This window comes from Pteronotus mesoamericanus, unplaced genomic scaffold (genome assembly GCF_021234165.1).
Source record: "Pteronotus mesoamericanus isolate MK-2021 breed Mesoamerican mustached bat unplaced genomic scaffold, CSHL_Meso_final scaffold_125, whole genome shotgun sequence".
NCBI classification, from domain to species: Eukaryota; Metazoa; Chordata; class Mammalia; order Chiroptera; family Mormoopidae; genus Pteronotus; species Pteronotus mesoamericanus.
In genome coordinates this window covers 86,372-100,179 of record NW_026555304.1, presented here as the reverse complement: position 1 = coordinate 100,179, position 13,808 = coordinate 86,372, and the positions used below count along the sequence as shown (strand labels likewise).

The 13,808-nt window shown below is 37.0% G+C and overlaps 1 protein-coding gene and 1 pseudogene across 5 annotated transcripts in view; both read right to left on the bottom strand.

The window, feature by feature from the left end:
* IFT88 (intraflagellar transport 88) overlaps window positions 1–13,808 on the bottom strand; it is a 211,100-nt gene that overhangs the window by 145,180 nt on the left and 52,112 nt on the right. For all 5 annotated transcript variants that reach the window (XM_054587970.1, XM_054587966.1, XM_054587968.1 and 2 more), the window contains 5 exons: window positions 7,969–8,059; window positions 6,729–6,833; window positions 5,348–5,450; window positions 3,978–4,092; window positions 1,916–2,147 (listed from right to left, as the gene is read on the bottom strand). In XM_054587970.1, the coding sequence (XP_054443945.1) occupies window positions 1,916–2,147; window positions 3,978–4,092; window positions 5,348–5,450; window positions 6,729–6,833; window positions 7,969–8,059 (646 nt within the window). The remainder of the gene's footprint in view (window positions 1–1,915; window positions 2,148–3,977; window positions 4,093–5,347; window positions 5,451–6,728; window positions 6,834–7,968; window positions 8,060–13,808) is intronic.
* Window positions 12,201–13,158, bottom strand: LOC129082312 (histone acetyltransferase KAT7-like; annotated as a pseudogene).

Genomic DNA, 13,808 nt, shown 5'->3' with positions numbered 1-13,808 from the left:
AGCAACATTGAAAGAAAAAACAAACTGACAGAGTCAAGAGGGAAGGGGGAGCAGGGAAAGGGAAGGGAAGGGTCAAGTCAAGGAATAAGTATAAAGGACCCATGGACAAAGCCAAAGTGGGGAAGAACTGAAGGAAGGAGGTGGAGGAGGGGGGCAGGGGAAAGTGGTGGGGGGAAGGTAGAGACAAATGTCCTTGAACAAAAAATAAAAATTTTAAAAAATTTGATAAGAAAAAGAAAAAAGAAAAACAGCAGAATGAAAGAGAAAAAAAAGAAAAAAACAGGCTAAGACAGGGGAAAATTAAAATTTGAGACAAAAAAGTAGGAGAGGGGAACAGTAAAATTCGAGATTTGAAATACAAAAGTAGTGAAGATCTAGAGATAAAATTTTAAAAATACAACAAAACTACCCTACCCACAACCAAAAAGCAAAGATTGCTAAAGGTGGAGAGAGAACGTGGGTATTTTAAGAGTGGAAAAAGGAATGTGAGATGACCATGGACAAGGAAATTGGTTTTAAGAGGATGGACAAAGGAGAAATAGTAAGACTGCAGAATGGAAACAAGGTACAGCAAGAAAGAAAACAAAATTTAAAATGAAAATATTAAAAGGAAAGAAGAAGGTAAAAAGAGGGAAGGACAAAAATATGTGAATTAAAATAAATTATAATATAAAATCTAGTGACAATATGCACAAACTTGAAGTACAGGAAATGAATGTCAAAAAGCTATGCAGGAAAAACAATATTGCAAATCATGGAGAAGACCATGGTGTATTTCGTCTCGGTAGCATCTAGTATTTACCATTTCTTTTTCTTTCTGGATCTGCCTCTGGTGATGTCAGATGGTGAACCCATCTGGCCTTAGGCAGTCTGTTAGAGACTACCAGGTATCTACTGTCTGTGGCTGACTCCTTCAGTTGTTAATCTAGTCACTCTGCACTCAGCGGCCAGGCTTAAGCACCATACGTGGGACAGAGTCCCTCCTGAGTCCCTTGCTTCTCCTCAGGCTGCTGCCACTCAGAGGGGTAGGGTCTGCCAGAACATGATGGCTGCTACAGTATGGGGGATGACTCAGCACCAGGATCCTAGTGGTTGCTCTCAGCTCTCTCCCCAAAGCCTCCGTCCCCAGTCTCTCCTCAAGTGTCTCTAGTCCACTCTGCTCCCACCCTTTGCTGTAGCCCAAGGTAAGTGGTTACAAATAAAGATTTATATGTTGTCCCTTTAAACAGCTCTTTGCATCTCCAGCCATCTGTCTCTAGCAGAGAGAGACCCTGCCGCTTTTCGCAGCTGGATGTTATCTGTGTACTTTTTGGGATCTGGTGCTCTAGATTGGGGACCCCAGCTTAGGGATTAGATACTGCACTTCTCAGGGGGATCTAGCTGGCCACTTAAATAGCCCTCCGGCACTTCAGCTGCCGTCTGTGGATGTCTAGTCAGGCCTCTCGGGTCTCCCTCACACTCCCTACCAGTCACATTGTGTTGAAGCTGTTTTTTTTTTCTTTCTGTCCATGGTTGTAAGGCTTTTCTCTTGCTATTGTTCAGTTGCTTGTCCCGGGTGATTTCTCCACAATTTAGTTGTAATTCCAGATTGGTCCTGGGAGGAGGCCAGCGTGACTGCCATTCATTCCTCTGCTGTCTTGGATCTCTTGCTTTATATTACTCTTAAAGAATGGCGTGTAATCCTGTTTTTCCTAATATTCTCTTCTGTTTTTGTGACGAAAACTATACAGTCAATCTGTTATAACCATACTTTCATAAGTGAAAATGATAAAACACATTAATTAAACTTATTTAATTGAAACACATTAGGGCTTGGAGAAACCTAAGAAGTCAAACACTCCAATTTTTTCATTTCTGGAAATAGAAAAGCAAGGATAACCAAGGGTCTTCCTACAACAGTCTTCCTTATACTCACACTTGGCGAAATGTATTTATCATCTTCATCAATTTCTAATGGAACAGCAATCAGTTTTTGGAAAGCCTTCTTCATTTTCTCTCGATCTCCAACAGCAAAGTAACTGAGAATGAGGTTGAAGCCGGCCTTCAGGTTTGGTGCCATGCTCATTATGTGCTCAAATGAATTAATGGCATCAGAGTACTGGCCAGTTTTAATAAATGCAACTCCAATGTTCTGCATAATTTTAATCCTAAAGAGAAATAAACAGGGATCAGCTTTAAGTCTGAACTCCTCAGTACAGTAGTCAAGACATTCTACAGATAGTTTTCATATTTTCTTTCCTACTTGACTTTTTTGTTGTTGTTGTTAAGGCTTTACTGAGGCTAAATTCACATATCATAAAATTTCCTTGTTTTCAGTATCCAATTCAATGATTACTGCTATGTTCACACAGTTGTGGAACTATAACCCTGGTCTTATTAAGTAATTTCTGTCACCCTAAAATAACAACAACAAACTGTGCCCATCAGCAGTCACTCCCATTCTTGCCTCCAGCTCTGGGCAACATTAACCTCTTTTTTGTGTGTCTGGATTTGCCTTTTCTAGATGCTGCATTTAAGTGGACTCATACAAATGTGATATTTTGTGTTGGTGTCCCTCAATCAGCAAAATAATCTTTTAAATGCTCCTCATATTGTAGCATGTGTCAGCATTTCTTTCATTCCTTTTATATTGCCAAATTGTATTCCATTGTATGAACATACCACATTTTATTCATCCATAGCCTACCTGATGGACATTGATTGTTTCCATTTTGGGTGATTATGAATGACGCTGTTATGAACATTTGCATATGATCCCTGTGGCAACATGTTTTCACTTTCTGGGTTACGTACCTGAGAGTGGTACATACAGTACGACTGGTCATATAGTAAATCTGTATTTAACTTCTTAAGATATTGACTAATTATTTTTCAAAGTGGATGTACCATTTTACATGACCAAAACATGAAGTTTCCAGTTTCTGATTTCTCTTCATCTCTTCAATAGTTGTTGTTCATCTTTTGATTACAGATATTCTAGGTTATGATCCCATCTTATCTAACTACTCCTCAACATAATCCCTCTGTTTCAACTACATTTATTCATTCATAGTTCTCTCACCAGATCATAACCAATGATCTCTCTCACTCTTTTCATTCTGTTCCCTTTGAAACATTTCCTCTTCTCTCCACTTACGTCACCATTCTCCAGTACACCTCCTTCAGAAGGTCTTTCCTGACCATTCTTGTTCTCAATGATTATTTCCTCAATGTAATTAACTACCACACCTCTTGATCTTGATTATTAAGCACTTAATATATGTTGTCTAATATTATTACCTTTTCTAAAATGCTCCAATTCTTGGCTTCACCTGGGTTAAAAGTACTTTAAGGACACTGTTTTATAAACCAGATATTTACTGATGATAATGAGGTATCATGCATAATTAAAAAACAAATGATCATGGAAGGTGGCATTTACAAATAAATTAACTATCACATTGGGAGTGTACTGGGCCTGGGGGAAATTATGACAAGTAAATATCCTGGAAACCTATGTTCCTCCGGTTATTACCAGTCCATAAGGTAATTTACTGTCTGCTCTTGAAACATTGTAGGAATAGAAAGTATCCCTGTTTCCCCCTCCAACCTCCTCTTCTAAGATTCAGAAGCAACCCCTTCCTTCCACAATTTCACTGTCAATCTATAGCACAAATGTCTGAGTGCCTGAATTTCTAGCCTGGCATTCTAGAGTCTGGTGTGCTGTAAAGGACTAAGTTTTGATTTTGTGCTGGCAGTTAGCTGTATTTGGTGGTTATCCCTTATATAGGCTAAGTAGCTTAGTTTTATCTCAATTGATCATATACTATGCCTTTAACTTGCCATTATACAAATGTGTGCAAGTATAGATAACACATAAATCTAATACTTCTCATGTACAAACACCTCAAAACATTCAACCCACTGACAACAGGTCAAAAGAGTTATTTGTTTCTGAGATACAACACAAATTTTACAAAGTTATTATGTAAACTCACCTCATTTCTTTATGTACACTTGGAATTTGATCTAATGCCATCCGGTAAAATTTAATGGCTTTGGAATAATTTCTTTGCTTTAAATAAATATTTCCCATATTCACTTTCAATCTTCCTAATTTTAAAAAAATGCATGAATGTGAAATAGTCTATGTTATTCATTTTTCTATATTTTACATAACTTTAATTCATAGTCATTCACACTTCTCTCAAGGTATAAAGGTTCATACACTACCTAAGAGTCTGCCTTTAAAATAGTCATACTATTTTCATGAATCCACACACTAATTCAATGTGGAAATGGAACTTAAGACAGAGGGACTGCTGAAAATACAGCTAGAAAAAAATTGATTTACTTTAGAAAACTGGAGTTGTGTTCTTCTAAGATAATGTGGGATTTTAAAATTACACTAAAAAATGCCACATACATTTCAATGATATTAATAAACTTTAATAATGCTACCAAAAATTACACAATAATATACATGCTAGATATAAACTATAACCTCTTTGGAATGAATTATGTAAAAGGAAACACACTCAATGGAATTGCCATGACTCATTCTACTTGTGATGACAGAATACATTTTTTTGTTTACTATTAGGTAATTTACTGGATTGGCCAAAAAGTCTGTTATTTTTTTTCTGTATGATAGCTCTAGTAGTGCTTAGTTGTTTTTAACTTCATTTGAAACAATTTTGTTAGATTGTATTGTGACAGCTGTCACATCAGCATGCATTTAAACAAAGTTTATCAAAATTGGTGAATTTTTGTGAAGACATTTTAATATCGAAGATGGGAAAACATGTGCAACATTTTTGGCATATTATGCTTTATTATTTCAAGAAAGGTAAAAACACAACTGAAAGACAAAAAAAGATTTGTGCAGTGTAGGGAGAAGGTGCTGTGAGTGATCCAATGTTTTGAAAGTGGTTTGTGAAGTTTCTTTGTACTACTGACATTTTGGCCAAATAATTCTTTGCTGTGGAGCTGTCTTATGTATTAGAAGATGTTTAGCAGCATGCCTGGCCTCTACCCACTAGAAGCCAATAGCAGGAGGTAGCCGACATACTCAAAATATCCAAGTTAATAAAGTTATCGGTGAAAATGAAAAATGTGTTTTTTATTTTATGGAAAAAACATAATGGGCTTTTTGGCCAACCTAATACCTCATACCAACTGTATTTCCTCATTTGCATTGGTGTAGATTTTCATATTAGTAGTATCTTTAAACAGGACACCTCTATATAAATACAGATTTGTTTTAGGACATAGATCGTTTCATTGTAAGAAATCATAAACTGAGGAAACATAAATGAACACTACAAAAGAACTATGCTTACTAGACAAACTGACTATAAACACCTACCTGCATTGGTAAACATCTTATTCTTTACTATAACTTGATATGTGTTTAGTGCTTCAGCATACATTTCATTAGCTGAATACTGACTGGCCAAGTTGAAAAGAACCTAAGGGGAAAAAATATTGCAAAAGATACATAATGACCATTTTAGGCCCCTTTTGCCTATAATCTTTCTAGAGATTAAAGTCCTATAACAAAGTTAGCTGCTTAAATCAAGACACCCAACCAGTTAGGAAATGAAGTTGACAGAGAAAATCTTGTATTCCAAATGAACCACAACATTCAGATAGGTAAGGCTGACCTCTGAATTTCACCTTAATTTTCTATGTATTCTTTCTAATTTAGGTAGTATTTGCCATCCATTAATCTCAGGGAGACCTACGAAGAGTAATTGTGTTTTGTTAATGTTGCTGGTGATAGAAGGAATAAGGGAGATAGTGAACCAAATTCTTTTCCTAAGTATAAATTACATTTTATATAGAAATATCTTAAACCTTTATTTGAATAGTGATTCTCTATATGAAAAATTATAATTTAAGTGGAGGGATTGAGCAAAAAAGAAAAAAAAGAAAAAACTTGTGGACATGGACAACAGTGTGGTGATTGTGGAGGGGAAGGAGTTGGGTGGAGGTAGAAGAAGGTATAGGGGAGATAAATGGTAATGAAAAAAATACAATAAATTAAAAAATTAAAAAACTATTTCAAAAAATTATATTTTAAGTTATTAATTTATAGCAAATTATCTTTCTAGAGATAAAATATGGTCATTATAAATTGATAATGGAATTAAAAATATTAGCTATAGATAGTAAACATCTAAAAATTCTTCTCATCAGTTTCAAATGTCCCTTTTCCCATGTGTTTGGCATATGAAGACTTGTCCAACTGAAAATACACCTTTTTAAGCAGCATTATCAACATCAAGGAACTGCCTTTTCAGAATTAAAGAAATTTTGCCAGAAATTATTTGTTTATTTATTTTACTCTTCTCATACAACATTGTCTTATTTGCCTTGTTTGAAGATCTTGAAAATCACAGAACAAAAAGTCCACAAAAGAATCTCATTAAAGTAACCACAATGAACAGAGTATAAATAGTAGCAGTCTTCACAAAAGAGAGTCATTCATTGGCTGGTGGGTTTGTGAGTACTGAACTAAGTTATTAAAAACATCAAGCTAAATAAAAGAAAATCTTGCACATACTAAAGAGAGTGTCTTATGAACTCTCATTCAAAGGAAGGTTACTATTAATCAAATTCTAGGCAGCAGAGGTTCAATAAGATTTTAAAAATAAAAGGAAACATGAAATAAAAAAGGTAAAAGATTTCTGGAATCTGAAAATCCTAGCCAAAATAATTTTACACAACAGGTAATTCATACTTACTGAGTAAGTTAAATCCAGATTGATGTTTTCTGGAGTTGTCACTTGTTCACGTTGCCTCACCAACACTCTCTCTTTTCTTCCTGCATCTTTCGCTTTTTCTAATGCCTAAAATCAAGTTTATACTCTGAGCATTCATTATGAGTATCTGTGCATTTGGGAAACACCTGCCTGCATGTAGCTGAGCCATGGATGCCTGGTACTGCCAGTTATCATATACTCCCCTTGACAACAAAACACCCAGACAATTTGTTTAAACTGGAGCTCAGTGTCATAAAAATATGTGCCTATTCTGGAAGGGACAAAATGTACAGTAGTTTTGCCCTAAGTGCAGTCTCTTCATCACCACACCTTGCACCATTTTTAGGTTTGATCGTCTTTGATTTCTTTCTTTCCTCCCAACTCCTGAATCTTTGGATATTTTCATTCCGTCTTGTAAGACAAGAATTTAGGTGGATTTGTTTGGTTTTTGGGATGCCCAAAATCCAGACAAGTCATGAGATAACTGCTACTCAATGTTACTGCAGATGCTTAGTTTGGCTCTCACTTTCTACTTAGAATGCCAGGAACCTTCAATTTCTACTGAGGGACTAACTACAGACAGGTTAATTCAACAGATTTTTTTTTTTAGAACTAGATTTTAAAAACCACCAGTCCTGTGAGCAACAAAAGTAGCTTTCCACAGCAAACAATTCTTCCTAATGGTATTCATTAATCAGATAACGAAAGTCACAGAAATTATCTTCATTAAGTAGAACAATCAAAGTAATGTGAACAAAAGCAGATTAAAAGAAAATATTTAATAATTTTAAAAAAGCAAAGTAGGATTCCCAACAAGAAAACAATGATTTTGCAGTCTACTTAGGGAAAAATACTTTAGAGTAGTGAGGCTTAAATAAGAAAAGAGTCTTTTGTACTGTGTGTGTATGATGGTAGCTATGCCTTTCAGTAGTTTTGAGTCTAATCCAACAGTCTACCAGCCTGCAAAATTTAATCAACAAATACATTAGAATTCATTTTCCCCTACTGAAATGATCAGTGTCAAAAATTATAAAGTCAGACAACTTTTTTGACATCAGAGCTTATGAAGTAGACTTACAATTGGAGGTTCTCAAAACAATTTTCAGTGAAAACTCTAAAGCCAGTCAATAGCAAAACAAAAATATTTATATGTATGTTTGCATATGTGCATATATAAAACCAGATACATACATAAACATACTTCATAATCCTGTAAACTTACCAGTTTTAAGTCTCCACAACTGTTGGCAATACAGCTTTCTTCTACCAATTCATTTACTTTCTTCTCTAATTGTCTAATCTTTTCTTCTGGACTATTAAAGAAAAGAGCAGCTAATCATTCAATCACCAATAATATATATTGATACTAAGATTTAATTTACTTTTAACATTTTTATTATAAGTGCTTTTAAAAGTGAAGAACAGGTCATAGATGAGACAAATGTATAAATGTCATTAAATAGCAAATGTACCATTGTTTTTAATAGTTATATTATGTAATTATTCAGAATAACAGTAAAAATAGTTAACATTTACTTAGCATAAGTGTAATTTCATACTGACCAACATGCTTTACCCTAATTATGGCATTTAATTCTCAAAATCACATTTGATACAAATACTATCATTATTTTTCTTACTAATAGGGAAACTAAGGTTTAGAAAGTTAAGTGCTATGCCCAAGATCACATAGCTAGGAAGTTAGAGAGCCAGGACTTAAATGCAGTAAGGTAAGTCTGGAAGCCATGCTGTTGTATATATCATCCCCAAGAGAAAGCAGATCCTTTTTTCAGATGTGTGGCAAATGGGAACTTTATCTGGTGGTTAGGAAAACTGAAGCCCTCCATAAAAGAAGTAACATAACTATTATTATTTACTACCAGATAGACACTGAAGAGAAAGTTTCTAACAGTGAGAAGTTTAAAACCCCTGACTCTATTGTAGCAAACACAGCACCTCTATTCAGTCACCTTTCAAAAATGACATCTGTTTCTTTTTGCTGCCACTTGCTTCTAGCAAAATACCACAGGACTCCAAATGCACATCCGTGTCTAGATATTTTACTAGGAGTACATCAAAATACATTGTATTTCTCTTAATCCTCCAGAAATGGGATCTTTAAAAAGAATACAGTAATAAATTTAACAGCATAGCCTTGTCTATAGGATCATATTCTTCAGTGGAGCCTGCCAACAAATTTTATCAGGTGGGATACAGAGATCTATCTGCAAAATTCTCACTGAACAATGAGCGTAATACACGGTAATTTCATAAAGTTTACAACGAAGTATAGAATTCTATTTTCTGGCTGCCTGAAACACTAATAATGTTGCTGATAGTTTGTTATTATAAAACCTAAAATATCAATGCAAATTTTAAAACAAAAGTCTGTAAGGGAACTTTATGAAGACACTCAAAGTAACTATCCTGTCCCTATCAAATGTCAAAAAAACGGACTCTGTATGGAGAAAGTGCTGGACATACTCATAAAGCGCCTGCCACCCACCCTTCCTTGCACACAGGATCTACGCCCACCAAGTCTCATTCTGTTACCAAATGTTTGGTTCAGTAATAGGCAAGTGGTGCTTTTCTGCCAATGAGAAAGAAGTGAAGACACATCATCTTGGAGTGTAGGGTCCTGGAAAGATTTTCTTTGCTTTTTAAAAGGGACCTGAGACTGGAAATTTCTGACTCCAGCTAGGCTTTATTAATGAAAATTTTGAACTCTCATGGCACTCTTCGCATCGCAAGGATGGGCAGGCTCTTGAGAAGAGCGATCAGAGAGAACCTGCACCAGGGCTGATGTTACTTAGAAATTAAATTAACCATCCTTAGGACTGCCCTTCCTCTAGACTTTCTGTTAATAACATAGTAAATATTCTTGCTGTGTATGTTTCTGATGTATCTTCTGCTGTTAGCAGCTGAAAAGATCCATAATGATATAATATTTAAATAAAATAACATACTTTTATTAGCAGACATGCTGTAATTAACTAGGATACAAAATAAACTGGTTTCCTTTCTTTCTTTCTTTCTTTCTTTCTTTCTTTCTTTCTTTCTTTCTTTCTTTCTTTCTTTCTTTCTTTTTTTATCAGAGAACATGCTTTATTGAGGAATAGATATAGAACAGCACATTCTTCCACATGTAGGGAAGGGTTAGCTTCTGTAAAATGCCTTTACTCCTTAAGAAAACTCCCAGTGAAGTTGCTTTTGGATAAATTTTAAGTGACACTGAAATTGGCGGGGAGCTGCCACTGAACATGCTTAAAATTAGCTCCCCCCAACCTGCAGTAAATATAAGTAGTATACAGAGGTAACAAGAGAAAGGCACAAATGACCAGAGTTGGGATTGTGGTGAGGGCTCCACATGAAGACAGCAGTGCTGTAGATGACCAAGTTGGGAAGGGTGATATGTCATACATCAAAAGCTGCCCCAAGATAGCAGGTTATAATGGGCCAGAGCAAAATTAGAGGGAGCATCTATTCCTTCACTCAGATGCCAAAAATAGGAGACCAGAGAATAGGGGGATGGTGGCAAATCCCAAAGAGGAAATGGAAAAGGAGTTCTTGGAAGGGCATGAGCACTTCAGTCCAAGAGGGAGTGTGAGGTGCTATTGAAAAGAGAAGTAAACATGGTAGGGTGACGATTCTGCCTTGATGAGTCATGAGCTGAGATACTTTTCAATCAGATTCTACATCTCCAAGAATGTTCAGACAAAATCAGTGCAACTTATGTGGAAATATAGGTGTGTTATATCAGACTGGTACTGGTGAAAAGGTTTTTGCAGTTAATGAACCGGTTAACATGCAGCACAAAAGTAACTGAAAATTATTTTGGCACCTGTAAACATAAAAAGGGGCAGGAAGTAAGGAGGGAAGAAAACATTTACTACTGGGCACTTTCTGGTGAGGCAAAAAAATACTCATTCCCTTCCACCAAGACGTGGTCCACTGCTCACAGTGTAACGGGGCACAGCCAGGGCCCCCACCAAAGGGTTTTTGTAATGGGGTCCAGAGATTGGGGTGTCCAAGAAAAATTTATTCTCCCCACCCCAGGGCAGGCCACCATGGGGATGGGAGCCTTTAGCAGGGCCTTTGAGAGCCATTTTGTATGTCAATAACAGGATAGCTTCATTCCTCATATGCAAAGAGGGTTATTTTGCATATCATCTAAGCTAATCAGGAAGGTTAAAAAAGACTTTATACAGAATGTAACTGAGAGAGAAAGAGGAGAGACAGGGGCCTGCAGGAGAGAACAAGGGACACAGACTCTGGGGAACAATGTGAAGACCAGGTGGGAAGAAAGAGGGGAGAAAGGACTCTTGCTAGTGGGCCATGAGAAGGTGCTATGTGGTTATGGATTAAAAGCTGGAGATCGCGGCAATGCAGTGGATGGTGCTGAGACCCGCTAGAGGCCTGCCCAGCCGAGCACCGGACTTCTGTTCTTTTTTTCTTCTGAAGGACGGTACCCTGACTGGCCTCACTGGCCTAACTGGGCAAAGGGGAGAAGGCAGGGCGGTGTGTGTGCTGGTGATTGTTTTGAAGGGATTTTGAGGTTTAAGGGTGACATTTAGCCATTAATCAAACCTGTATAACTTTTGAATAAATAGTTACTTTTTCTTTTCACCAAACTCTGCCATTCAGAGCCATAATTCCAAGGGCGGAGGGCAAAGGACCCACAACCGAGGGACCCCAGGGAAGGGGGTGTCGTTGTTTCAGTAATAGTATCTGGGCACCGCCCCACAGGTCCTTTTGTTCGGTAACAACAGGTGAACTCAACACAAAATACAGAATCACCACTTCTTACTCCTCTCCATCTCCTTCAGATAGATAATGTGCTGTTACCAAGACTAATTCCAGGGTGGGGCTTCCAAAGTATTTGGCTCTGGTCAGCCTGATACTGATCAAAACAGGTCATTCCATAAAAATGGAGGAAAATATTTAAAGTGAGATGAAATCCAGAGGGAATAGACCCCTCCCAGCACACACAGTCAGAAGTGTTACCTCTTCTCTGCCCATCCAAAAAACACATGTAAGGAATAATGAGAATGGTCCCAGCAGTGGCAACTATTATTTGGAGGTCTGGCAACCAGGTATTAAGAAACACTATTACAAAGTTTAGAAAAGACAACACAACCTCATGGAGTAAGAAAACATGAGGAGAGAACTGGTGATTGGACAGGTACAATACCAAACAGAAGACCTTGGGTCAGTACTACAAGGGACTGGTACTCAAGTCTAATATAGATCCCATCCAGGCAACCTCACTGAGGCAAAAACAATTGTTCCTCAGAACCAGCATCTGCAGTGTACATGAAGGTCGGAGCCAGGACAGTCCTGAGGGGCATCGCCTTCCCAAAGGATACTGTACTTGCCAATCACAAGAGCAACAGAAATGACAGATCCCTAGGGTACGGATTTCTGCTGTTTGCTGGCTCAGAGTAACAGGTCACTTTAAGTGCTCTTGGGAGGGGTCCATTTTAAACAGCTGAGATCCATGGTTTTATTGGAGTTGGGGCTCTTGGCCTTTTTGGCTATCCACTCATCAGTCAGGTCCTGTCTCTTTAAAACTAGGTGTTTTCCTTTCCATCTGAAGGGTTTGCAGAGTGCTGACAATGTGTACAGTATTCACAGCTGTCTCCTGGCTAAATTCTTTGATAGAAATCTCTTTACCTTGGAAATTGTGCAGGTAACAAAGAACTGTGACAGCTTTTGAGCCCCAGGCCTGAGTGGATGTTCTGGGGAGCCAACTTTTTCTTCCACTTTGGGAAGCAAATAACTGAAATCAATGGGCATCTTGCCATAGTCCTGTCTCATGTACTGAGGCATGGTAACAATACAGGATATAGGATACATTATAGTTGAGGAATGAATTCTTCTTGGAAAAATATCTAATCAGATGACAGCCAGTGTCATCCACTTCTGTCATAACATAGAACAGGAAGGTCTCCACATCATAATACAATGTCTTCTGGTCCAGAAAAAGCTTGGCCAACAGGCATACGTTTTGGCAGTAGATCTTGTTTTTCTTGCCATCCACATCAAACATGGATATTGACCCTTTGCAGTATATCTCATCACTGGGTGGGTGTGTCCACACATACTTAGCCATGCATTTGTGGAGTATCATTTGGCTCTTCATGTGTTTTAAACAGAATTCACACATATAGAGATGTCCCAGTCATATATATTCTTCAGGATGGGGAGAATGGTACCAAGTATCAAGCTCATAGTGACCAAAAGCAATTGTTTTAATCATGTTGCTCCCCTCTGTGATTTGGCCTTGAAGTCTTAACTTCTTCAAAGCCTCTGAAGCCTGCTTGTGCTCTTCAGAAAAGATCCAACTCACACTCACAGTCAAGTTTTCCAAAAGAGGTTCCTGAGTGTTCCCATAAGTCTGCCTGTGTCCCATGGCACTCACTACAAGTACCCTTTCACAGGAAAAATAAACTGGTTTTCTATAGAGGTTCCTTGTTACTTGAAAAGGGAAGGAAAATTAGGTAACTTATACAATAGTCCAAATACTAAATTTAAGGATTACAACTTAATAATACCTACTATATAGAAGTAAAATAGTGTAGTGGTTAATAGCATGAGCTCTGAAAATACCCTGGGTTCACATCTCAGTCCTTCCATTTAATTAGTGCTACCAAGTCAAGATTTCTGTGCTTTAAATCTATGTATAGTACTTGCACAGTGCCTGCCACGCAGTGTGTACTCATTAAGTGTTTGCTTCTAAAACTATTTGTAAAATGCACACATCAATGGTGCCTAGATACCATAAATATATACAGCTGAATTTGTACCATAGCTTTTTGGCTACTTTCTAACCACTAACGCAAAATTAAGTTAATACAATAAAAATTAAGTTTCTCAATATTGAAATGACTAACTTCTTATATGTTCTCATAATTCTTTTCTTTGAAATATCCTTTTTAAATAAGCATATCATATTACATTTACAACCCCATTTGGCCTTCAAGAGAATCAAGATTGGGCTCTATAAAAATTAGATATATCTTCAAGTTAAATAATATTATAATAAAACTACACAGGATACAC